The sequence below is a fragment of the Acinonyx jubatus genome, chromosome E4, assembly GCF_027475565.1.
Source record: "Acinonyx jubatus isolate Ajub_Pintada_27869175 chromosome E4, VMU_Ajub_asm_v1.0, whole genome shotgun sequence".
Taxonomy (NCBI): domain Eukaryota; kingdom Metazoa; phylum Chordata; class Mammalia; order Carnivora; family Felidae; genus Acinonyx; species Acinonyx jubatus.
In genome coordinates, this window is record NC_069395.1 from 26,410,768 (window position 1) to 26,435,391 (window position 24,624).

The 24,624-nt window shown below is 57.8% G+C and overlaps 2 protein-coding genes across 9 annotated transcripts in view; one reads left to right on the forward strand and one right to left on the reverse strand.

Moving 5' to 3' along the window:
- The first annotated feature begins 1,182 nt into the window (after positions 1–1,182).
- On the forward strand, positions 1,183–19,514 carry ETNK2 (ethanolamine kinase 2). The gene is made up of 8 exons (XM_027074784.2): positions 1,183–1,682; positions 3,366–3,625; positions 6,595–6,717; positions 11,460–11,602; positions 12,425–12,508; positions 15,092–15,237; positions 16,670–16,743; positions 18,314–19,514. Exons 1-8 carry the CDS (start codon positions 1,425–1,427, stop codon positions 18,384–18,386), a joined length of 1,161 nt encoding a protein of 386 aa, XP_026930585.1. The 5' UTR covers positions 1,183–1,424; the 3' UTR covers positions 18,387–19,514.
- A 4,058-nt stretch (positions 19,515–23,572) lies between these two features.
- SOX13 (SRY-box transcription factor 13) overlaps positions 23,573–24,624 on the reverse strand; it is a 45,401-nt gene continuing 44,349 nt past the window's right edge. For all 8 annotated transcript variants that reach the window (XM_053209732.1, XM_027074782.2, XM_053209727.1 and 5 more), the window contains one exon: positions 23,573–24,099. In XM_053209732.1, coding sequence (XP_053065707.1) covers positions 23,823–24,099 — 277 coding nt within the window. In that variant the 3' untranslated portion in view covers positions 23,573–23,822. The remainder of the gene's footprint in view (positions 24,100–24,624) is intronic.

Here is a 24,624-nt window from a genome sequence, read left to right on the forward strand (position 1 = left end):
GAAGCACTGAATGGCCCAGCCAGGCCCCGGCAAATGTCATACCTCTAGAATTGCAACCTCTTGACCTTGTGTGGGACCCTAGGGCCCCTCCAGGGCAGATTCCCAAAGGCAGGAGCTGTCTGCAAAGCCAAGCTGTGCAAAGCCAAGAGCATGAGCCTGTGTTCGGAATCCTGGATCTGAGCCTTGGACCCCCCCACCCCCATTCTCTGAATTCTCTTGCCTGCCTGGCTTTATTTCCTTACTGCAAAACGGCGGAGTTGGAGTCAGTGCCCTTTCCAACTGGACATCCTGGGGATCCATGACCTTAAAGAGGCATGCCTCCCCATCATCTCCCCATTGTGCCTGGCCAATATGACAGCCACATATAGCTATTTACATTAAAGTTAAAATTAAGTGTCACACTAGCCATATTTCAAGTGCTGGACGGTCACATGTAGCTAGTGGCCACTGCACGGGGCGGCACGGATACAGAACGGTTCCACTGTCTGGCAGTTCAGCTGGGCAGAGCTGGATTCTGGACAGCAATAATGATAGGGGCCTTGCGGTTGAGACGTTTCTGAAGAGGCCGAAGGGACAACTTGGGGAAATGGAAAATGGCCCCCTCTCTGTAGGCACTTTCCTGGATGGGGCAAGGAGAGTTCTCCCCCCTGGGCTGAAGATGAGTGAGGTTCCCATTGGCACGCCCACCCTCCACGTGCATCACCTCTCCCTCGAGTATATGCGGGGGGGGGGGGGGAGGATTTGCCTGGGGGGGCTTCCTGCAGGGAAGGGCCTTTGAGATGCAGCAGGGGACTCCTTTTTCAGGGACCGCGGACAGGGACCTAGGGCACAAGTGGGCGAGTCCAAGCCGACCTCTTGGCGGCAGCCGGATCTCCATCCTCCAGGCTGGAGTAGGGGCGCAGGAAGAGGCCTTCCCAGGCCCTGCCCCAGGCTGCCCAGGGGGAGCGGCCCCCGCCGAGCCGGGAGGAAGCAGGCCGGCCACCCCGCCGGCTCAGAGGCCGGAGAGCGAGCCCCCCGGCGGCGGCGGGGCCCGCGACCCGGGTGGGGGGGAGGTGGGGCGGGCGGGGCGGGGCGAGCCAGGCCCCGCCCCCTGCGTCACGACCTCCCCGAGGGCGTCACCCCCCGCCCCGCGCCCCAGGTAGCGGCGGCCGCGGAGTCCGCGGCGGCCCGCGGGCCGGGGCGGGGGCGGGGCGGGGGGCGTTCCCGGGCCCCCGCCCCGCGCGGCCCGCCGCCCGTGATGATGTCACAATCGCGGCGGGCCCCGGCGTTCCCGGGTCGGCTTCGGGCGCAGATCCGAGCGGGCAGCGGGCTCCTGAGTCATGGACTTCCCTTGGCCCCTCCTCTACCACTCCCACCGCCGCGCCGGGCCCCCCCGCAGGGGCTAGCGCTCGCGCCGCGGCTCCGAGGGGGTGGGGCTGCTGGGAATGGCTGTGCCCCCTTCGGCTCCTCTGCCGTGCTCGCCCTTTTACCTGAGGCGGCAGGCGCCGTGCCCGCAGTGCTCATGGGGCATGGAGGAGAAGGCGGCGGCCGGCGCGGGCTGCCGGGAGCCGCCGGGCGCCCCGAGGGCCGCCGCCGTCCCTTGCTTCGGCATATCCGTGGACCAGGACGACATCCTCCCGGGCGCCCTGCGCCTCATCCAGGAGCTGCGGCCACATTGGAAGCCCGAGCAAGTTCGGACTAAGGTAGCCGAGCGGGCGCGGGGCCGGGCTGGGGCCCTGTCGGGGATGCGTGGACGTCTGTCCGTGCATCCTTCCGGGTGGCGCTTCCAGGGGCGCGCGGCTGCTGCGCAGGGCAGGGTTGCAATGGTGGTCCGGGCATGTATTTTGCTCCGTCTGTTCTGGTCCCTAAGCAGAGCCAGGCTCCCACCTCCCTCGGTCCCCACGCACACACACACACCCCCCCCCTCCTCCCGGGGCTCGCGGGCTGCCGGAGGTCCACCTGCCCACCGTCAGCGTGCTGCGCGCGAGGGCCCCACCCCCTGTCGCCGCGCGCGGGTGCCCCTCGCTGCCCAGAGGAGCGCGCGCGGCCGGCACTGAAACCTGAGGAGGCAGGAACTTTTAAGGGACACCCCCCCCACATCCCCCCACACCCCCACCCCACACAAACACACATCCCTGCCCCTTCTCCACCCGGCGGTAGGAGCAAAGTCTCCAGGTTCTGAGCGGTTCCTGCCGGTCCCTGGAGCCACCGTGCAGAATCCGGCTAGCCCGGAGCCCCCAGCGCCCCAGGCTCCGGCTCAGCACCCCCACACAGGGCGCCTCCCCACCCCCAGCTGGGCACATTCTCAGGGACACAGATGTGGGCAGAGCCTCCCACTGAGGAGCCTCAGGCAGACTCCCCAGCTGATCTGCATCCTCTGAAGAGTCTTCACCTGCCCACCCTCCCTCAGGCCCTCTGGGAGCCGCCTGTGGAGGGAGGAAGGCGTCCTGAGTGGGGCACCTGCAGCCAGTGCTGGAGGGGCAGGTCTTCCGGATGGGGAAAGGCCAGGATCCCAGACCAGCTGCAGAGGCTGACACCTCTTGGGGGAAGGGATGGGTGGGTAGCATTTTCAAAATAAAAGGCCCACTTGGGTTGTAAGACCCACAAGCCACCAGGTACATCCCAGGTGAATTCCAGCACAGATTGAACAGGCTACCAGCCAGTCCCTCTTCTCCCTGTGCCTCACTTTCCCCACCTAGAATTGGTTCACGTGTCCTCTAAAGCCCCATAAATTCCATGGTTCATTCCTTCTTGTCACCCTACCCCGAGAGTCTGTTCTCCCCAGCCCACGGCCTACCGTCTCTCCTGGTTTGGAGCTCAGAGGCCCCAAGGAGCTCTGACCACCAAAGCCCTGGGGTGGGTGTGGGTGCCAACTTCAGTACCTCCCCTGCCTCCGCTGCTGGATGGGGTGAGAGCAGCAGACAGCCCTCCGCCTGGCAGAGAGGCAGCTGGGTCGGAATGTACTCATCCCGGGCAGCTCCCGACCCTCCCTGGCCACATTCTGGTCCACAGAGGTTTCTTTTAGGGATGGGGGAGTAAATAGGGGGAGGGGGCTTCTACCCACCAAGGAGTGTGGGAGTTCCTCCACTGCCAAATCCCATCCACTAGAGGCAGACCCAGGAGAAGTGAGGCGGCCTGGGTTTTCTTTTTTGGTTTTGTGCTCGAACTCTTAAGTGTACCCCAAGCACCGAGGACAGAGTAAAGCATCAGGAACAGAAGGAACAATGCTGAGCTCTTGCTTAAGTGAGAGGGCTGAAGGATGGGGGCTTCTGTGCAGCTGTGCTCGGCATTCACATCATTCAAATGAGCACCTGGGCTGGGGAGCCTTGGGGCAAGCGCAGAGACCCTGCCCCATGCACCCTTGCGCTCCCCTCTCCCCCCGCTAGCGCTTCACCGATGGCATCACCAACAAGCTGGTGGCCTGCTACGTGGAGGAGGACATGGGGGACTGTGTGCTGGTCCGGGTGTACGGGGAGCGGACGGAGCTGCTGGTGGACCGGGAGAATGAGGTCAGGAACTTCCAGCTGCTGCGAGCACATGGCTGCGCCCCCAAACTCTACTGCACCTTCCAGAACGGGCTGTGCTACGAGTACATGCGGGGCATGGCCCTGGGGCCCGAGCACATCCGGGAGCCTCGGCTCTTCAGGTGAGAAGGTTGCCCCCGCGTACCCTTCATTTCTACTATTCCTCGCGCCTTGGGCTTTGAAATCCTTGGCCAGCTTCCTTGGTGTGGAGGGGAGTCCGTGATTGAGTCATAAGGTCCGTGAACTTCCTGAAACTGCAAAATGTGTGCGCGTTTTTGTGCATTGCTCTGCAGAGAGGGGCGGTAGCTTTGCATGGATTTTCGCGGGTGACTGCTTCTTGGGGGCGGCAAGTGAGAATTTGGTGAACCTGGGACCAAAGGACCTGGTTCCCTAAGCGCAGCAGGGCTCTGCTTCCTGACCTCATGCCTCAGCTCTCTGCCCACCCCATGTCTGACCTGGAAACATCTTGGAGCCTTGGAAATGAAATCTGAGCCAAATCCCCAGAGCGCCCAGGGTTTCCTGCCCCTCCCCTCCTGCCAGGGGCTCAGGCATGCTAGGAGAATGGGCCGTATCCAGGGTGAGCCTGGTTTAGCAGCCCAGAGAGACACCATCCCTCCCCTAGTCTGAGCTTCTACCGGGTTCCCTGACAGAGCGGGAACGCAGGTTTGGGAAGCTGCTGAGGTTTCCTTACAGAGGCTCACAAGAACCCTTGACCCCCTGGGAGCCTCTCCCATTGAATGCCTGGATGTGTAGGACCCAGGAAATGGACTTAACCTTCAAGGCCCGGGGATGCCTCTGTAGGGTCTGGAAGGGGAGAGAACCAAGGAGGAGCCCATAGTGCCTTTTCTGTCCTCTAACCATTCTGGGCAGGGACGTGAGGCAGTATCCACCTTCCTCCCCCCTGTGCCACACCCACGTGCAGAGTGCTCAGACTACGGCAAGGTCCCAGGCAGGGTGAGGTTGACTCCTGATACTGGGGACAGCAGCACATCACAGAGGTCTGCCTGGGATCTCTGAGATTAGTCCCGTCCCACCCAAAGGGAAGGAGCCTTCCAAATACCAAGGGGGAAACAATAAAAACCCACCTAGGGACCAGACCAAGAAGTGTCTTTGCTTCCTCACCTTGTTACCCAGTTAACCCCAAGTAAGCGCACCTGGCCCTATTTGCGGAGAACCCCTGGCAGGCCCTCAAGGGACTTAGAAGGGACTCTGAGATGCCTTCCCCTCCAGTGCTCACTGCCTCTGGGGCTGGTCAGGCCCTGGGCTATTTACATCCCGGTGTATGTTTTATCTATATGTGTACGTGTCTGTCTGTCTGTAGGTAGGGGGACATACAGACCTGCACAGTGGTCTTCTCAGGCTCCGGCTGAGCACCCAGCCTGAAGATAGGAGGTCAGAGCAGGGTGAGGGCCTGGGGAATCCTGGCCTGGCTTCTCCCACCCTATCCTCCCAGCTCTCCTTCAGTCTTGTGTCCTCACCAGCTCACTCCCAGTCTTGGGCCACCTCTGTGAGTCTGGTGCCGTGACTCATTCTCTCATGGAGACAAAGATCACTGTAAGGAAGATTGAAGGTGGATTTAGGTTCGGTAACAATCTTATATTTGGGAGAGAGCCAGAAATTGGGATAGGTGTAGGAGGTAGGCTCTTCCTTGATGATTTTCCAATCTTTCTAGAGTGAAGGTGGGTATCTGAGGAAGAGGCAAAGAGGGAAAGGCCTTTGGGAGCCACTTCCCCATGTTCTCCTGAACCCCCACCTCCTAACCTCTGCCTGCTGGGGCTTTGCAGCATAAAAATGCTGAGTGTTGAGGTTACTCTCATTGCTTCTCCAGACAACAGCCCTATTGATATTCAAGGAAAGGCTCTGTTCAGGCTCTAGTCGGAATCTTCCTTTGGGAAGGGAAGGCTAGGGTCTCAGGTCTGTTTCCCTGCCTTGCCTAAACCCTGGCCGGCTCCCTCCTGCCCCAGGGCCTCTAGCCTCTGAAAGCACAGCCTTCATCTCTCACCCACCCGGTGGCTGCCACGCCCCCTGCCCCCTCCACCCTTTAGGAGGTGGGAGCCTTGGGGGCTTCCGGAGGAGCCCCTAGACTGCCCTGTTATCCTGTTGGGTGATGGCCTGTCCCTTCCCAGGACCTGGCAAGGGGAGGGGTGCCCCTGGAATAGCTCAGTAACAAGGTTTCAAACAGCCAATGCCTTTGTTGTCTTTCCCAGTGATTATTATTCGAGCAACAGGCAGAGGCGAAGGAAGCTTGAATGTTGGAGGCTTGGCAGCCGGGTGGGGGGTGGGGCTCCAGAAGGGAGAGCTGGCAGAGGACTGGGGGAGCCCAGCTGGGATGCAGGGCCTCAGACGCTGGGGTCCTTATCAAGGCCCTCCCTCTCTGACCGGTCAGTCTTCCATCCACCCCCACCCTCTCCCAGCAGCCTTCCCCACCGCCCCCTCCTTCTTTCCCGGGACCTTGGATAATGTCCACAGGAGAACTTGAAAATAGAACGCTGGTTTGTTTTGCGTCCTTGGCACCCGGCCGCCAGCATCAACTCCCTGCCGCAGAGGAAGGGGCTGCCCTGGGCCGGCCTGCTCCCCTCCCCACCTTGGCCAGGCTGATAAGAGGCAGCCATTTCTTCCCTGCCTGGCATCAGCACCCCCTGATCCCTCGGTGCCCTGCATTCACCTCCCCCCCCCCCACCAGGGCATGGATCAGAGTCCAAGGAGGGAGGAGGGCCAGTCCCCCCATCCCCAGGTGACCCCTCTGTCCCCAGGGGTTGCTGTGGGTACGTGACCCTGGGGGGGGGTGGGCAGGGTCATTGACCTGTGGCCAACGGCCCACTGTTTTGTCTTCCTGCTCCCTGAGGCAGCCCCAGCTCTGGTTCTGGAAAGGGTGCTGCCGGGCCAAAGGCCTTATCTCCTTTTCATGCTTTCTGCCCAGACTTGCCTTCTGCGGGAGCAAAAGCCCCTAAAAGATCTGTGATAGTTCCATACTCGGCCCTCTGGCTAGCCCCACCATGGACCCTGGAGGCCCCCTTTCTGGTCAGGAGGGGCTGAGCTGGGATGGGCTTGCCCCATGCTGATACTGTACCCCTCCTGTTTTCTGCTGCAGGCTAATCGCCTTAGAAATGGCAAAGATTCACACCATCCACGCCAACGGCAGCCTGCCCAAGCCCACCCTCTGGCACAAGATGCACAATTATTTCACCCTCGTGAAGAACGAGATCAACCCCAGGTACAAAGAGCTGGGAGGGTTCGAGGCTGCTTCTGTCTCTGCCGCCTTAATGCAATCCCGCCTCCGTTCTTTAGGCTCCATCTGACCCCACCAGGAGGTTGAGGGGCTTCAGTCCTGACTGTTCTGTCTGTCTCCAAGCAGAGCTGAGCCGACTGACCGGATCTCAGGAACTCAGATCCCCAGCTTTACACCTAAGTGTTCATTTCTCCTTGAGTCTTCAGGTTGCGGTAGAGACCGGGGTTAGGGACTGTCTTCCCCTTTACTTAAAAGGAAACTGAGGCTCAGAGCTTTACCCAGTGTCAGGCTCGTCCCAGGCAGGGTTCTGTTTCCCAGCCCAGGGCCCTTTCTACCTAAGCAGACTCCTGAGCAACCAGTAGGGAGATCCCAGCCTCTGAGAATGGGGTGAGGCTGAGTTCATGATCAGTCAGAAGAACTCAGCTCATCAGTTGACAAGCCCTTGGGACATCAAGACTCCTGCTACTTGCCTGGACGCCTCTTGTCCCCATGTGCCTCTGGGGACCCTGCTTCCCACCTTATTCAAACTGACAGCTTGTAGTGTCCTCCCTGCTCTTTCCAAGGAAGGGGTGCTCCACTCATCCCCAACATTGCCTTTCCCCAGCTAAGACAGGGTTCCCAGACAGCAAGGGAGGCTCTCTGGACAGCAACTTGGGAGTCCTTTTAGCCTCCAGGTACCTGGCTCCCCAACATACCCTCGAGTGCTGGAGTAGGCATGGGGAGTTGGAGAGAAGAGTGTCTCCCCTGCCCCCTCCAGGAAAAGGCAGTAGTGAGTCTCTGATCCCTCCATGTTCCCTGCTGGGTTGAACATCACCCTTGTTCCAGAGGTTCATGGGGGTAGGGTACAGAAGAGGTTTGGGGGGAAGGTATCTCCTTCCCTCCTCTAAGATGACAGGACAATAATTAACTCGATCCCGATCATGTGTCTCACACACACACACACACACGCACGATTTTATCTGGATCCTCCCATTTAATGATTATCAAGCACTGCTTTAGGACTATTTGTTCAGGATGGCCCACGTTCAGACCTTCTATGCCAAATGTTATCTCTGGGACAAGAGTCGCCTACCCCCTTAGGACTGAAACAGCACATGGAGGGCAGGATCCTGGGGTGTCTAAGTCAACAGGACCCTCTGATCACGTAACCCACCACTTTCATCTGACAGATGGAAAAACTGAGGTCTGGAGAAGGGGATGGGGCTTGTCCAAGGTCAGTGGCAGCTCAAGGGCTAGAGTCCAGTTGGGTGCTCGGGCATGACCCTTGCCACCTCAGCTTCCTTTGACTGTACTGTCACCTTGTAACCTTCAGGGGTGACCTTGTTGGGAGCAGGGTGGTCCCTGGAGAAGAACTGACCAACTACCTTTGCTCTTGTCGTACCTTTGACCTCGGGCAAATCAAGTTATTTAACTTCTCAGAGCCTCTTTTGGGGATGGTGCCTGCCCTAAACTGCCTGACCTATCCCACACGGGTAGTACTGAGCAGTGACCTGGACAAGACAGAGCTCTTGAGCTCCAGTCACAGGGTAATAACCCAGGGTTAGTGCTGCATTTCCCAAACGTTGACTGGGATTTTAAAACAACGAAAACCATGGCTGTGACATTGGCCCTGCCCTCAAGGAGCTTAGGAACCTTAGGAAGGAGCAAGGGTACATAGGACCTGCCTGTGCATAGCTACCAAAGAAGGCCGGGTGTATAATGCGTGCGGGGGTGGGAGAACCGGGGCAAGTTTTCTCGGCAGAGGTAGTGGGCAGAGCTGGGAAGGGAGGCCACTCGGGCTGGAGGAGATGGAGAAATATGCTTGGCTCATGGGTGACGAGTGGCTGAGGGTGGTTGGAGCAGGCCTTCAGGAGGGATCGGGAAGGGCTACGGGAGGTGGGGCTGCAGAGGTGGGTTGGAGCTAGACTGGAAGGGCCCTTCCATGCCAGGTTCAGGAGCCAGGATTTCATTTAGCAGCGGGAAGTCATTGAGCCAGGGACCACGACTGTGGTTTAGGAAGAAAGCCCTCCTGCGTTGTAAAGGACAGCATCAGGTGGGATTTGGGGAAGCGGGGATAGGGACTTGAGGGGGGCGGCCAGCTCGGGGAGTGTTGAAATTGAATGGGCAAGATCTGGAACTAGGGCTCCCCACGTTTGAGCATAGCATTCCCCTGGGCGCTTGCTAAACGTAGGTTCCCGGCCCTGGCTGACCTTGGTGATTGACTGGGAGGTCTTGCGTTAGACCCTAGAATTCTGCCTTTGCCAGGTTCCTCGGGTGATTCTGAGGCGGGGGATCAAGGAACCACATTTTTAGGAACATTGCCCTGGGGCAGCTTCATGGGGGGGAGGGGAGGGATGGAAAATGGGGGGTGAGTCAGAGACTTGGAATAGATTTGATAGCCTTGGTATTTGGTTGGGCATAGAGGTGTCTGGGGTGGCTGGGACAATGGGGGTGGCAATCATTGCTTTGGGGGCATCAGGAGGAGATTTGGATGGGCTGAGTGCTATCAGGGCAAAGGTGATGGGCCAGGAAGCTCCAGCATATAGCCTACTGTGGGTACGTTTCCCCCCCCACTGGATCCTGAAAGCTGAGGACACTTGGCAGGGAGCAGTTTTTTCATCAGGAGGAACCCCCAGGCTTCCCTGGGGGCCCTGCAGCCCCTGCGTCCCCCTCCTGCTGCCTCTAGGGGACAGTCTGCCTGAGGTGTGATGGTTTCTGTGATGGGCTGATCGTTACTGTTCTGCCAACCACACAGCCTTGAAAGAGTCTAGTGGTGTCCGGGCTGAAGGTAGCAAAGCTGGGGGAGTTTCAGGTTCTCAGGGGAGGGAAGCAGGGTGGCCAAGGGAGGCTGCCCAGGGAGATAGGAGGCCTGGATTGTTCCCACAGTAACCATCTGCGTGGCCTTGGGGTGGGTAAGGTGGGGGTCAGGCAGAGGTCAGAGCCTGGGCAGCAGGTATCTTAGATGTCAAAGATGTTTTTCAGGCTGAGACCTGGCCAAACCAAAGAAAGCCTCCTAATTCTTATCTTTAGATGGTCTTGGACCAAGGGAAAAAAAATCTTAAAAGGTATCTTCTTAAGGAGAGCCAAGATTGAAACGCATCTTATGCAGACCAGTCAACACAGATAAACTCCAGTGAGGATAAAGGAAGGCCTCCCCCAGATCACCCCCCATTAACAGATTCTTCTGGCCTTTGCCGGGCCTTTGCAGAGCCTCTGACAGGGGCACCGAGGCCCTCACGGTTAGGAGGTTCGACTTGACTTTGGATCCATGGACAGGCTGGGGATTGCCTCTCTTAGGTGAGGAGGAAGACGGTTCAGCTGTGCAAGAGACTTCTGGAAGCTGGAGAGCCTCTGTCTTTCCATGAGCCTCAGTTTCCCCATAGAGTTGGCCTAGAGGCCTAAGATCCTCTTTAGTTTTGACCTTCTTGAAGCCTGCCATTTGTCCTTCTCCATGGGGACAGGGGGATGCCTGCTAAACGCTCTTTGCCATGTTTCAGCCTCTGGACCGGGTGAGGGAGTGACGGGGCCTCCTTTGGGAGGATCAGGAGGACGTATCCCATTCTCCTCCTCCTGCACATACTCTGGCCGCTCTGGATAAGAAAGCAAACAGGAGATACATGGAGATAGAACAGGAGATAAAACCCCAGCCTCCTCTCTTCCACCCACTGGTGGTTCTGGGGTTTCAAGGGCTGTGCTAACTATTTGGTTTTTCAGTGTGCACAGACCTGTGTGCTTCCTGGGGACCAAAGTTCAGAGCATCCCAGCACGGTGCGCCCTCACCAGTGAGGGCATGGCCTCTGTTACCAGCCCTGATCGACCCATTCGTTCACTTCTCCACGCGTGTTTCCTTCCGCAGTGGTGCGTCATGTGCTGCGGGTCGGGGCAGGGCACAGAGGAGGGGTGACCTCCATCATCTCTGTTCCCGCCCTCAAGTTGCCCGCGAATGCACGGTCTGGCCTGGGTCGAGGAAGCACACGCTCGTACTTCCAGGCGGAAGGGACGAGTCACTGGGGAGCTACAGAGCGAGTGCTGGGTTGAAAGGCCCTAATGTTCCCTTGGTCTTACAGGAGTGAGCCCAAGACGCAGTTCGTTTGCTTTCTTAAGTGGGCCTGAGTGGTCTCTCTCTGAGCTGAGTAGCTAGGCTTTATGAGCTCTCTGGTCCTTTCCCCCTGTGACACCAGCCGCTGGAGAGGGAGGGGGACATACCAGGGCATACCTCTGCCTCCTCGAATGCCAGTGGGCCAGCCCCTCCACAGGGCCCTGTGACGCCTCCACAGACCGTCTAGTTTTAGGGAGCTACACCTTCCTCTAGGAATCTTCTAACACACTAAGACAGGCCTGTTTGCATCTCTCCCCTCTGCCCTTGTTGTCTTAGTCTGGAATCATTGAATGCGGACGCTCGTTCTCCCCTCCTGTCCTCTCTCTCTGCCTCCTTCCTTACCTTCCTATCCCTTCCACAAAGTAGCAGGGATGCCATGGGCTCAGGCACTTCTATGCTTTGCGAAATGTTCTTATGCCCATGTTTTAATAAGCTTCTTAGGGTAACTACAGGAAGTCAGGAGATCAGGAAGCCCTAGTGCCATTTTACAGATGACAAAAGTGAGGGTCTGAAGGGTGAGCCATTTGTCCAGGGCCCCTCTGCGGTAAATGGTAGTGATAAGGCCAGCGCTCAGGGCTCTTGAGGCCAAGTACCTACCTGTCTCCTACCAGCCCTCCCCTCACCGGCCACCTTTCTTACCACTGCCCAGCCTTTCTGCAGATGTCCCCAAGGTGGAGGTGTTGGAACGGGAGCTGGCCTGGCTGAAGGAGCACCTGTCCCAGTTGGATTCCCCTGTGGTGTTTTGTCACAATGACCTGCTCTGCAAGAACATCATCTATGACAGCACCAAAGGTACAGTTCTCTGGGTCTGTTTGGACAGCAGCAGGGCTCAGGCTGATCGATCAGCTGCCTTCGAGGTTCTGTTCCTCAGACTGGCACTTGGACAAGCAAAAGGAGACCTTCTAGTTTAGATCTTAGGGTGATCTAAGAAAAGGGGGCGCCTGGATGGCTCTGTCGGTTAAGCATCTGACTTCGGCTCAGGTCATTGTCTTGTGGTTCGTGGGTTTGAGCCCCGCATCGGGCTCTCTGCTGTTAGCGAAGAGCCCACTTGGGATCCTCTGTCCCCGCCTCTCTCTACCCCTCCCCCACTTGTGCTCTTTCTCCCTCAAAAATAAATATTTTAAAAAAAAAAGGAAAACAAATTTCCTCTTAGAAACCTCTGCCAAAAAAGAACTCAAAATCCTGGTTTGCAGAGGTCCTCAGTGTTAGGACACCTGAGCTATTCCTTCTGACCACATTTTGGGGTTCCATGGACCTCTTGGATGGCCCAAACCTTCATGGAGCCAGAACTTTCCTGTGTTCCTAATGAGAGCTCCACCCCTAGGAAGTACTTACCTTTATTTCTGGCCCTTAGCCATGCTGAGGACAGATGCCTTTAGAATGAGCAGAGTGTGAGGGTCCCCCTGTGTGAGAGGGACAGCCAGAGGTAGGGGGAGGGCAGATGGACAAAGAAGCAGCTTAGAAGATTACCGCCGAGGAGGGTGTGTTAGGCCGGGTTGCTGCAGAGGCCAGCGAGAGTCAGTGGGTGCATTCCAGAGGCCCGTGGAAACGTGCCCTGGCCCTGTTTCCCTGTCTCCTGGGACCAACTTTTATTGCCTCTCTTCTACCTTGTAGGCCATGTACGGTTCATTGACTATGAATACGCCGGCTACAACTACCAAGCTTTTGACATTGGCAACCATTTCAATGAGTTTGCAGGTAAGAAGGGTATTAATTACCATTTGGTCTTTGTCCAAGTTGCTTTCCTTATGAAGGAAGGCCAGGTCCAGGGTGAGCATGAGAGGGGGGGTTGTGTACTTGCTGGGTGGAGGCTTAACAGCCCCTGTCCTCCCAAATCTCACAACTCGTCTGGGGGAGGCACAGCCTGCCTGGAGGGAGCTCCAGATCTCATGGTGGGGGCCGGACCCACATACACAGAGCAGACCCCTGCTAGCCCATATGGCAGTTTGGTACAAATCAGGAAAATGTGCCCTCTGTGGGATCCCTGAGGATACTCGGCTTGGCGTGTGAGTTAGAAAAAAACCCCGGGGCACGTTGCTGGCACAGTCAGTGGAGCGCGTGGCTCTGGATTTCGGGGTTGTGAGTTTGAGCCCCACATCGGGTGTAGAGGATTACTTAAAAATTTTTTTTTAATCTTAAAAAACCCCACAAAAATAACTCCTTCCTCTGGGCAGACACAGCCCATGCCAGCTGGGCCAGCACAGGACAACCATAGTCTCTGCTTGCCTCCCTGCCCAAGCTTCCTGTTGCACAATTGTGAATAAGGATCCCGCTTGTGGATAAGGAGCAGAATAAGCTAGTGGCCTGATGAGAATAATCTAGGTGGAACTAGTTAAAAGTATATACTCTGCCACTTGACTGTCCAAGTTCAAATCCTAGCTTTGTTGCTTGCCCGCTGTGTGGTCCTTGGGCAGGTTACTTACCTTCTCTGTGCCTCTGTAAGGTGGAGCTATTATTAGTGCCTACTTCATAGCATCCGTGTGAGATACACACACGAGTGTAGCACATACTAAGCATCATATTGGCATCGGCTGCTGATGTCAGGCAGGGAGGCCTTCCGGCGCAAAGGGAGACCGGCGCAGGAATGGAGGACGGGGGCGGGGGGTGTTTCGTAGGGGTGGCCGATTGTTCAGTAAAGGCACAGTGTGTACAATCGCATCATTTGTGTAAAGGGAGCGGGGTAGGTTTTGCCAGCTTGAGGGCTTAATTGTTAAACAGTTTGGGGCTAAAGAGGCAACTCGTGGATGGAGCTTGGGCCCTGGGGCTGGAGGGACATCACCAGGCTGACAGTGTGGGATGCATGGTGTGCTCAGCCCCTGTGGCTTAGGACAGGTGAGGCACACCCAGGCCAGCTGTAAAGCTGCCACCTGGCCCAGCCTCAGCCACTCCCGGGCCCAATCCTGGCCCACCGTGTCCCTTCCATAGCCTCAGGTGACCAGGTCTGTCAAGCTCTGATTGCACTTGAGGCTGTGACTCCCTGGGGTGGCTGCCAGCTGCATCTGGGAACCCAAGGGACCAGGGGGCCTCAGCTGGGCAGAGCAGCTACGCTGTGGGGTGTGGCACAGAGCAGAGGCTGGCACCGGCAGGGCCCTGGGCCTGAGTGTTCGGCTGCCAGACCCACTGGCCTTTCTAGAAGGGCGATCTCTTAAGCATTTTAAGCCCTCCTCACCCACCACACAGAGCAAAGTCCAGCTGGAATTTCTCCAAAGGGACAGATTGCATCCTGCTCCCAAGTTGAGAATGAAGGAGGCAGATCCTAGCATGGGGGAAGGAGGAGGGCGGGGAAGGAGACTGGGAGCCAGGCGGGGAGCTCCTGGGCTCTTGGGAGCAGGGAGACCCAGTACTGAAAGCAGGAGAGAAGAGTTGCAAGCCTGAATTCACCTCTAACTGGCTCTGTGACCCGGCGCAGGTTTCTTCTCTCTGGGCCTTAGTTTCTACAACTGTGCAAGGAGCTGCTTTTCCAGCCATACTCTCGGGGCCCCAGAGACTGTGTTTCTCCAGGAATAGGAGAGAAGCTTGGGAAAGACCAGAAGGAAAGGAGAGGAAGAGACCATGGGGAAGGTGGCCGGGCCCTGGTCCTGGCTTAAACGAACCGCCGCTTTCTGTCCCAGCTCTGAAGCCAAGGCCTCTGCCACCGTGCCCAGGATATGGCTGGTGCGGATCGGGCTGGCAGCTTGAGGACTCAAGGAAGGGCAGGACCGGAAGGAATCGAAGCCATCTGGTTCCAAGTCCGGATGCATTTCCGAATCCTCTGGAGAATTGGAGGGGGCGGGGGGGGGGGGGTGGGTAGAGATGCCTGGGAATCTGTTTCTACCAAGCTCTCTAGGTGATGTTGTTAGGTGGCCAGCTCAGCACTGGTGTAGGAAGCAGCGTCTGAGACGCCCAAAAGGAAGGGGCCTAGGCCAGTGGGAGGGGAGGTCTCGTGCAAGGTTAGTTAGCAGCAGACCGAAGATGAGGATGCAGACGCGGTGCTGTGACCGAGCACCTCCTGTGGGCCCTAGTTCTGTAAAGGGCACCGGGTACAGTGATGCTGTCTTGGGTGGGGGTGGGGATGGGGGGGGTTCCCCGGCCCACCCAAGGCGGTGTCTCTGTGCTTTCCTCCAGCCCACGGAAAGCTGCACACATTAGCCAAGTTTGGTGGTCGAGAGGCTGTCTTCCTGGGCACAGCCCCTCGGGGCAAAGCACATGGAGGTGCTGAGGGGAGCAGGGAACATCTGAGCTGGAGGACCCCCCCAGGTGGGCCCATCCCCCAGCAACCGCCTGCGGCCCCTTCCCCATCAGGTGTGAATGAGGTCGATTACTGCCGGTACCCTGGGCGGGACACCCAGCTGCAGTGGCTGAGCTACTACCTACAGGCTCAAAAGGGGATGGCCGTGACCCCCAGGGAGGTGGAGAGGCTCTACGTGCAAGTCAACAAGTTTGCCCTGGTGAGTGCCTGAGCCCCGGAAGAGGGCAGGGGAGGGAGGGGCCCACCCGCAGTTCCCACCCGGTCACAGCCTGTGGCGGAGGAAGCAGAGCCCGGGGTTAGGTGTGAGGTCCTGGGGCCCCAGCATATGATCCCGAACCCCACCTAGACGCCCTCTTGGGCATCCCCATCTTACCGAGATGCCCTGTCCCCTGCTTTTCCCTGCCCCATCAGGTCTTTCTCTTCTTCCTAAGGAGAGACTTCCAAGAAAGATCCCAGCTTCCTATTTCAGCAGTTCTGTTTTGGAGAAGTAATTCTCTCTATAGCCTTTCATGCTGCAGTTAAATGCTTGTGGTTTTTATTTTTCTTTGCCTTTGGAGAAGATAAGGAATGTCAGTTCTAATCCTCCTCGTTAACTACCTCCGCTGACTCGGAACTCTGTGTAAGCCTCTCCCGTCAGGCTCTTCCTGCTCACACGGTACTGAGCTGATGTTGAGTGGCATTTATCCAGGGTACCAGGTCCTCGTGGCGTGTGTCCAGGGGATTGCCAGCTAGGCTTAGTAATGCCAGCCATTGCCTAAGCAAGAAGACAAGCCCACTGCTCCGGGTTTCCTAATACCTCAGTGGAGCTTAAGTAGAATCTTACCTGTCATTTTGGATTGCCTCCTGTTTCACCTCGTTGGCACAAAACTGATTCTCCATCAGGTTCTTCCTCTGAACTCTTCCACGTATGCCTTTCTCTTGCTACCATTTTTTAGTGATCATTTGTACTTGGTAATTGGTCTGTACCCACGGAAGGTCCTGCAAAGCGGGGGGAGGGGCTATATAGCCAACCCCAGAGGACATGGGGTGGGGGTAGGGGGCCCTGGCCTGGGATAGTAATGTCACTGCTGTGGCCTGGCCCCGAGGGTGCCTCTGGCCCTGGGGAGAGCAGTTGAATGCTTAGTCAAAGCCCAGACACAGGACTTCTTGCTCACACATCACTCCTTTTCCAACCCAACCCACCTCCTGACAGAAGAGGGAAAGGGGTGAAGGACAGTTAAGGGGGTCTTTCCTGATGATCACGGGACTGGGCCTGTGATCTGGTGCAGGGGTTCATTTCATCTGGATACCTTGGCCTTGAAGACCCCAGGAGACTCCGCCGGGCAGGGGAGAAGCCAGGGATGGCGTTGTCCAGGCTGGGGGACAAGCGAGGGCCCTGGAAGCACCACCCTGCCGACCCCTTCCTGGGGCAGTAGAATCGACTCCACCTTTTTCCCAAGGGTGCGAAGCCCCCAAATGCTGTCCAGTGACCTGACCTCCAAGATTTTCCCCTGACCTGTGCTGGGGAGACCCCATCGTGTCTCCGCCAGCAGCCTACTTCCGTGTCTCCCAGAGTGACTTTCCTGTAGCTGCGTGGGGTCCGTTACAGCAGTGGGTGATTGCCCTGCTGACCGACTCTGGTCTGTTTCCAGGCGTCTCACTTCTTCTGGGCACTCTGGGCCCTCATCCAGAACCAGTTCTCCACCATCGACTTTGATTTCCTCAGGTGAGTGCAGGGGCCAAGTTGGGGCGGCAGAGAGTGGGGGGAAAGGAAAAGCTTGAGCCGAGGGCGTGGGGGCAGAGAACAGGCCAGAGAGAGCATCCAAAGTCCCGTCCTCTTGTCTGCTAACTTGCTCCCATTCCAGCCAGCCCGTAGCCGGTGAGGTCACCACTCTAGGGGAAACACGTGAGCCGAGAGTACCACTCTGAAAGTGGAAGTTCTCGAACCCTCCCCTCGTGCCTGGTGGGAGACTGCTTTTCCTACTACATCCTGCGACCTCTTCTACTGCCCCTGCTCTCCTGCCAGCGCTCGTAGCCACGGGGCCTGCTGCTGAATGGAACTGTCCATTCCGTAACGGAGGGGACAGAGTTCCAGAGAGTGGAGGTGGCTCAGTGAGGTCACTCAGGGTTTAGCGCTTACTGTGTGGGCTGTCGGACCTCCTTCCGTGATGTATTAGGGTCTGTACTGAAACCATACTTGGATCTTGACCGCTGGCTCCACCGTGTAAGGTACAGATGTCCCTAAGGACCGGGAGTCCTTTTTGTCCTCCATTCTGGTCCAGTCTTCTTGCCCTTTCCTCCCCCCACCTGGCTTCACAGTGTTCACAACAATTAGAGAAATGCAAAGCACAGCCACCGTGAGCTGTCACCTCACGCCCGTCAGGAGATCTGCTATCAAACAGAAAACCAGTGTTGGTGAGAACGCAGAAAATTGGAACCCTTGGGCACTTCTGGGGGGAACGTAAAACCGTGCAGCTGCTGGAGAAAACCATGCTGTGCTTCCTTAAAACGTTAAAAATAGAGTTCCTGTGCAATCCAGCGTTCTCACCGCTGGGTACGTGGCCAGAATGGAAAGCAGGGTGTCAAAGAGATACCTGCACGCCCATGTTGATAGCATTATTCACAACAGCCAGGAGGCAGCCGTGGATGGCTGAGCAGATAAACAAAATGTGGTATGCACCGACGATGGAATATTGCTCAGCCTTTTAAAGACAGGAAATCATGTCACGTGCTACAACGTATGACCTTTGAGGACATGGTACTAAGTGAAACAAGCCAGTCCCCAAAAGATCGATACCGTAGGATTCCACTTTCATGAAATAACTAAATTAGTTATTTAATAATTAATAACTTAGGGGGCGCTCAGTCACTAGAGCCTGTGACTCTTGATCTCAGCGTTGTGTGTTCGAGCCCCATCTGTGCGGTGGAGTTTGCTTGAAATTTAAAAAAGAAACGGAGTGGAGGGGTGGTTGCCAGGGGCTGGGAGGAGGGGGATACGGGAAGTTGCTGCTTCATGGGTACAGAGTTTCAGTTTTGCGAAACGAGAAAGTCCCAGAGATCTGTTGCATAACAATATAAATGTACTTAACACTGCTGAACTCTTAAAAAAAATTGGGGAAGAGCGGCTCCAGTCTGATCTAAGAAGAAAAATAAAATAGTTGAAGTAAAAAAAAAAAAAACCAAAACATCCGTCTGCCCTGGGGTTGAGCTGGTGAGACTTCCTTGTGGTGTGAGCGCCCCCAGTGGGGCCCAGTGGCTTTTCTTCTCACTCCAGGCTCCCTCTGGTCTCCTGGCAGGTACGCAGTGATCCGATTCCACCAGTACTTCAAGGTGAAGCCCCAGGTGTCAGCCTTGGAGATGCCAAAGTGACCAGCTTCCCCATCTCTCCCCTACCCATGCCTGGCAGGACCTGTGCTCCAGGGTTCACTTCTGCCCTGGGGTCCGCGCCCTCGGACAAGGTGGGAGAGGGGACAGGTGGGTGTCCAGGGCGAAGGCTCCGCCCCTGCCCCCAGTGGAAGCTGCTGGAGACCACATTCTTTTGTTGGGAGGGGCTGAGACGCCCCGGCTCTGGGGGGGTCCCCTTCACCTTGCCAGACTGGGGGGTGGTGGGGTGGGGGGATTGGGGGGAAGTGCCTGTAGTCGGCGGGGGGGCCTGGACCACAACCACCCCTTGGGGAAGCCCAGTATTCACGGCCTCGGGCCATGCTGGAATCTGGGCTGCCTTAGATGTGTCTTTGACCTTCCTGGCTTAGGGGAAAGGGGAAGGTGGGAGGGCTCCTTTCTACCTCCAGTGCCCTGAGCCTCCAGCCCATCTCCCCCTGCATGCCCCACGTGGGAGGTGCTGAACCCAAACCAGCATCATGCCATCTCTGACAGATGGATGTACATAGCTTGGGGGGATGGTCTAGAACTGGGTTTGACGGCTCCCCCCCAAGCCGCCTCATCTGAGATCCCTCCCTTTCTCCAAGCCAGATCCAGTCAAACAGCCCCTTCCCAGACCTCAGCCCCAGGACCCGTGCTCCCCTCCCTCACCCTTTTTGCTCCGTTGCTTGTGTTCGGTCCCTCTGCCACCCACTAGGAGGGAAGGCAAGGGAGGGGTGATGTCCTGGGGCTCCACAGCCCGGCTTTGCTTCGTGCTTGGCCCCAGGGGGTGTAGCAACGGGTGGGGTGGCCAACAGCAGCCAGCAGACTCCTGCCTTGTGCCCTCCAGGCCCTCATTTCCAAGATTTGTCTACCTTCTGTCCTAAAGTTGACCCAAGGTCTTCCCACTAGGAAATTAGTGGGCGCTAAGGGGCAGGGGCCGGGGGACCTCCGGGGCTCGCCCGGGCACACGAGGGCCTGGGTCGGAGGGGTCGTGAAGGTGCTGAGCTCATGGCCCCAGCTTCTCAACGGCCGCCACCTCCTTTCTGCCCTCACGGCCTCCTGGCTCCGGCCCAAAAAGTGACTCATTTGTAAATTCTCATGGTTTTCTGCATTAAAATGGCCATTTCTGGACCACTCTGGTGTCTGAGTGCCTATGGTGAGGATCTGATGTATAGGGTGTGACTAGTTCTCCTGTAGTGGGGGTCGGGGGGTGCTGCAACCTGCTTCTTCATGGTCTTTCCACCCCGGTCTGCATGCGCCTGGCTCGCCGAGGCCTGGCCTGCTGGTTTCCCTGCTCTTCTGCCTTTGACCGTCTGGCTAGAAGTTGACCCCAGGAGGGTGCTGCTACCAGGGAGCTAGGCTGTGGCTTCCTGGCAGGGGGTGAAGCAGTGAGACCCTGAAGGGGGAGCACTCGAGACTCCCTCCCGGGCCACCGCTGGCTCCTAGCTGTTGAGGGGGAAGGGTGCTGTCCTGCTGGCTAGCCCGCAAGGATGATTTCTGGACCCGAGGTGTCGCTTTCTCACAAGGCCGGAGGGGCGGGAGAGAAGCTCCGAGGTGAGCGGGGCTGCCCCCTCTGTGCAGCCCAGGTTGCTATGGCTGCACTCCTTCCGCGGCCCCCCAGAAGGTAGCCAGTGCCCTTAAGAGTGGCAACAGCAGTGGCCGCCTGCCAGGTAGACTCTGGCTGTTTGGCTTTTGCCGACAAAAGTACCGGATGCCATGGCAACCGCTGGAGCGGAGCTGGCCCCAGCAGCTGGGGCCTTCAAGGTCACGGTGATCCAGTAGGGTCGGGCCCCCAGGCACAGCCATCCCAAGCCCAGGAAGGGTAGTCACGGAGGACGCGGGGAAGGATGTGCCCCGGCCTGGGGACCGTGCCAGGGCTGGGCAGGTAGGGCCCCTGAGGGGTACCGCGGGGTCAGGTGCTCATGCACGGGGCCTTCTCGTGAACTAAATGGCAGTGCCCACCCTCCTTGTTCCTCTCAGAGCCACCTCTGGAGCTGAGGGCAGAAATAACCACTGTGAAGGCAGCTTCGTTCCCAGCCTCCTGGGGCCTTGATGTCACAGCGTTGGAGACGGTTTGCAGTGGTGAGCAGGAGCTGGCTGGGACAGGGCCCCCCAGGTACCATCCTGTGCCCCTACAGCCCTGGCCACCAGCTGCACCAAAGGACTTAAGCTGCAGGTACCATCTCACTGCCTTGGAGAAAACATCCTCATTGCTCCAGTTCTCCAGGGGAGTGGGCAGGTGGGGGGAGGGGGGAGCTCAGGACACCCCTCCCCCTCAAAGCTTGGAGTCCTGTCCTTTCACTACCACCCCGGACTAACCAGCACCCCTGCCCCCTGGTTCCAAGGGCCAGGCTGTGGCAACTCCGGGGGGAGGGCAGGGCTCCACTCCCTCAGACCTTCCTTAGGGTCTAGCAGGAGCTCGGACCCTCGGCCTTTGTAGGAGACAGAGCAGAGCAGAGGCTCACGCCCCAGCCTCCCTGGTCCTGACCAGCATCTTCTATTCCCGGCCTCCCGGCCTACCTGACCCTGTGGTGCCTCTCGGGGAGACAGGGCTCCAACCAGAGGTCTTCGTGGAGGGCTCTGTCCATCCTAAGAGGATGTGGGGCATGTGAATCCAGCAGCTGGAAAGGAGGGCAGGATAAAGGATCCTATAGTAGGAGGAGGACAGTATTGGCCTCAGTCTCCCCTAAGGCCACAGAGGACTTGGGAAGAGGGAAGGGAGACGAACTCAGGACTGGCAGGCAGGGTGTGAGGGTGAGCCAGGCTGGGAGTGTCCTGACGGACTGCCCTGATTTGGTTGGGAACACAGTATGCGGGGTGGTGTGGACCAGAGGGTGGGAGGCCAGGACAGAGGAAGTTAAGATGAGCAATTCTCCCCCCTGACCGCTAGAGGGCAGGCGCCACAGTCAGCCATGCTCCTCTTCCGGAGGACCATCTGTGTCTTTCCCTGGGTGGCCAGCGAGGCTGGAGAGGACAGGGGGTTGTGAGGACAAGGAGAGGAGACCCAAAGCTCCGGGAAGGTAGGCTGGGAAAAACCAGCAGAGGCCAGCAGCCAGGACCCTCCCTAGATCAAAAGGCCAGGACTTCATTCCTTGACGGAATCAACCACATCTAACTTCTACCCCCTCCCTGGTTGTGAACACACAACCTGTCTTAATCCAACCCAAATCTAACTTCCACTGGAATTGCCCTTCAGCTTTGCTGCTCCATTCCACCTTAAGGGGATTAATTTTTGACCCTATCAATCATTATCAATATGCACTTTGAAAGTTGGTTATCAGCCCTTTGAAGTCCAATGGACTGTCCTCTTAGATACGTGTTTGAAATCCTCCTTCAAAACCTGAGGTCGCAGAGCCCTGAAGCACACCACTAGCTCCCTTGCTTCATTAATCAGTATCCTGGGGGCCTCCTACATGGGAGAAGGCTCATGTGGATGGCCCGAGCCCAGGATGAGGGCCCACAGCTTTCATGAGATTTTCAAAGGGCTCCTTCTCCACAAGGGGACAAGAATTGTGGGTAAAGCTTAGCCTCGGTGTTTTCAGATGAGCATGATGAAGCCCAGAGGGGACACTGGACCCTCTGCCAAGGCCACGTGGCTACTTCTAGAGAGAACCCAAGTTTCCCTGACTCCCTGCAGTGCTCTCGCTACTGCCTTTTTTCGGATCTGGGTGGGCAATCTGTGGAGGGTCTGGCTTACCTCCTTGAGGCAGGGGCAGTGTCTTCGCAGTGCAGGCTCTGTGGGTGGTGGCAGTCACTCCAGAGGCTTGGTCTGGTCTTCCCTGGCCTCCCAGGTCCCAGGCCCGAAGCTCCCCAGTGTCGCCACAAGGGGGCAGTGGTGGCTGGGCTGGAGGCCCATGTAGAAATTCTGGCCCTGGGCCAGCCTCCCTCCCTCCCTCCCCCGCACAAGGGCCAGATTCTGAAATGGTCCGTCTTTATTATGCCAACAGAAAACAAAAAAATCCCCCAAGTGTAAACAGGAGAAATGTGCTGGTTAAGTTACTCATCATTATCTTATTATTAACAAAATAAAGCACTATCTATGTTTACAGTCATAAAAAAAGAAACAGCCTGGAGAGAAGTTGGGCTGGAGGGAAGGGGGGGCAGGGAGAAGATGGGGGGCAGGCCCAGAATCCACATCTGCCCCTGTGGGATTTGGGGTTCCCGTCCCACCCTGATCCAAGGGCTGTTCTAGATCTTTGGAGTCAGGTGCCAGCGGGATGTGATTTTCTTAGGGAAATGACCTGTCCCAAGTGAGCAGGAGGAGCTGAGGCGAGGTCCCCAGTGTTAGTAGGGGAGAGGAGAAGGCTGGTGGAGAGGCAGTCTTCCCCTCGCTGACCCCTTCCAAGGAGGAGGAGCCCCCCTCCCAGTCCCTACTCACCAGCTGCCACGGGGGGAGCCCTACTCTCCATCAATCCTCCTGTCCCCAACTCCTGGCACTCAGGTTGGGACCAGGGACTGGGGCACCAAGACAGAGGCCCTTGAAGGCTGAACACATTCCCACATTGCTTGGAGCTCAAAATGGCTCTGTGGGAACCAACCCTAGGGCAGAGTCGGGGAGGGAGTGAAGGGACGGGCAGGAGAGGTCAGGGCGGCTGGTGGGCCCAGGGGCTGACCAGGGGCCTTACGGAAACCCAGGCTGACCAGCGATGTCAAAAGGGGCAGAGGCCGAGGCCAAGAAAGGGACAGAGACAGAACAGCCCTGCAGAGAAACAAGGACAGGAACACAAGGACACACAGAACCTGAGACACCCAGACTGACAAAGAGGTAGCAATTTGGGGACAATGAAGCACAGGAAGAGGCCCCCAGAGAAGCAAGAGGTGGCATCGAGAGAGACACCCACAGGAACTCAGCAACGGTGCCTGGCACACAGCAGGCACTCAATAAATACCTTGTGCAACGAACGAGCGGATGGAAATACACACACGAGCATGTGCACGCACCTACATATACACACGCACACACACTTCCAGCAGCCAGAGGCACAACAGGCTGGGCAGGAGATATAAAGACAGCGAGGGACAGCCAGACCTTTTTGCACAAAGTGATCCTATGATGGAGGAGCGATCTGGTGGCGAGGGGGGGTGGGGCGTGGGAGGGAGGGGGTTGGTCCTACAGGGACTGGTCCAGCCAGGACAAGAATGGAAACCAAGCGCGTGGCCCCAGGGGGACAGGTCTGGAGCTGCCATACCCCTGGGGAAGGGAGGGTCACACAGTGTCCGCTGGCCACGAGCCCCAAAGGCCACGGCGCTTGGCCCATCGCCACTCTACAGGTCCTGTCCACCTCGGCCAGCAGCTCCTTGGGTGCGGCCACAGGGGAGGTGGTGGGGCATCTCCCCTCAGGAGGCTATCTACACGTGCACAGCTGTGCCCGTCTCCCGGGCATGTCCAAGTACCAACGTAGTCCAGGCCGGCTGGCTGTGCCCATCGGCTTGGGGCCGGGATCAGTCTGTAAGCACCACCAGCTCCCCGTCGCTCTTCTCCTCGCCCTCCGAGTCCTCGTCCTCGCTGTACCGGTACATCTCGCCGTCAGCCACCGAGTGCCTGTCTTCCGCGGCCTCACCCTCCTCCCTGAGGCTGCAAGTGTTGACGATGACAGGCATGTTGGGGTCCAGGCTCCGGGGCACATAGTGCTCCACCAGGGGTTGAGCCAGGGGCACGCCTGCCACCCGAGGGTACAGGACATCGGAGGAGCTCATCTGCAGCTGGCCGGCCTGGGGGCTGCGGGGGGCAGAGAAGCAGCACGCGGGCAGATGGACCCCCACTTTGCGCCCCCGATCCAGCTCCCCTCCAGCCTGCTTCAGGGCATGCCCTCCCCCCCCCCCCCCCAAGACCCTTACGGCTCTGAGACACGCACACAGCCACCTGGCTTGCTTGCTGACGGCCAAGTTCATTGTCCGCAACAGCGGACACATGCTTACACATGCAGGCCCGGGAACCTGAGCGTGTTCAACAGCTATTCCTGGAGGTTCCTGTGTGAATCCAGTTTTCAGAGGTTCTATATTTCAATGCCCCGGGGCGGGGGCGGGGGTGGGGGTGGGGGAGGAGCCCCGTTTAAAAGAATCCATGCAGGTGCTTGCTTTTGTCAAGTCGGGAATCCTCTGTATAATAAGCACCTTCATCCTTAGTATCCTTGAGGTTTTTTTTTTTATTGAGTTTGTGATTCACAGGCACGCTTCTCCAGGTACACGTGGCCAGTCTCCCACAGTCAGTCACAATCCTATACCCTGAGCCACCGGGCCACCC

What these genes read in the sequence shown, in the direction of transcription:
- ETNK2 (XM_027074784.2), top strand. Translation starts at nt 1,425, where the DNA reads ATGGCTGTGCCCCCTTCGGCTCCTCTGCCGTGCTCGCCCTTTTACCTG. An exon ending in AAGAACGAGATCAACCCCAG is followed by an intron (nt 6,718 to 11,459) that starts GTACAAAGAGCT and finishes ACCACTGCCCAG; the next exon opens with CCTTTCTGCAGATGTCCCCA. An exon ending in AAGTCAACAAGTTTGCCCTG is followed by an intron (nt 15,238 to 16,669) that starts GTGAGTGCCTGA and finishes GTCTGTTTCCAG; the next exon opens with GCGTCTCACTTCTTCTGGGC.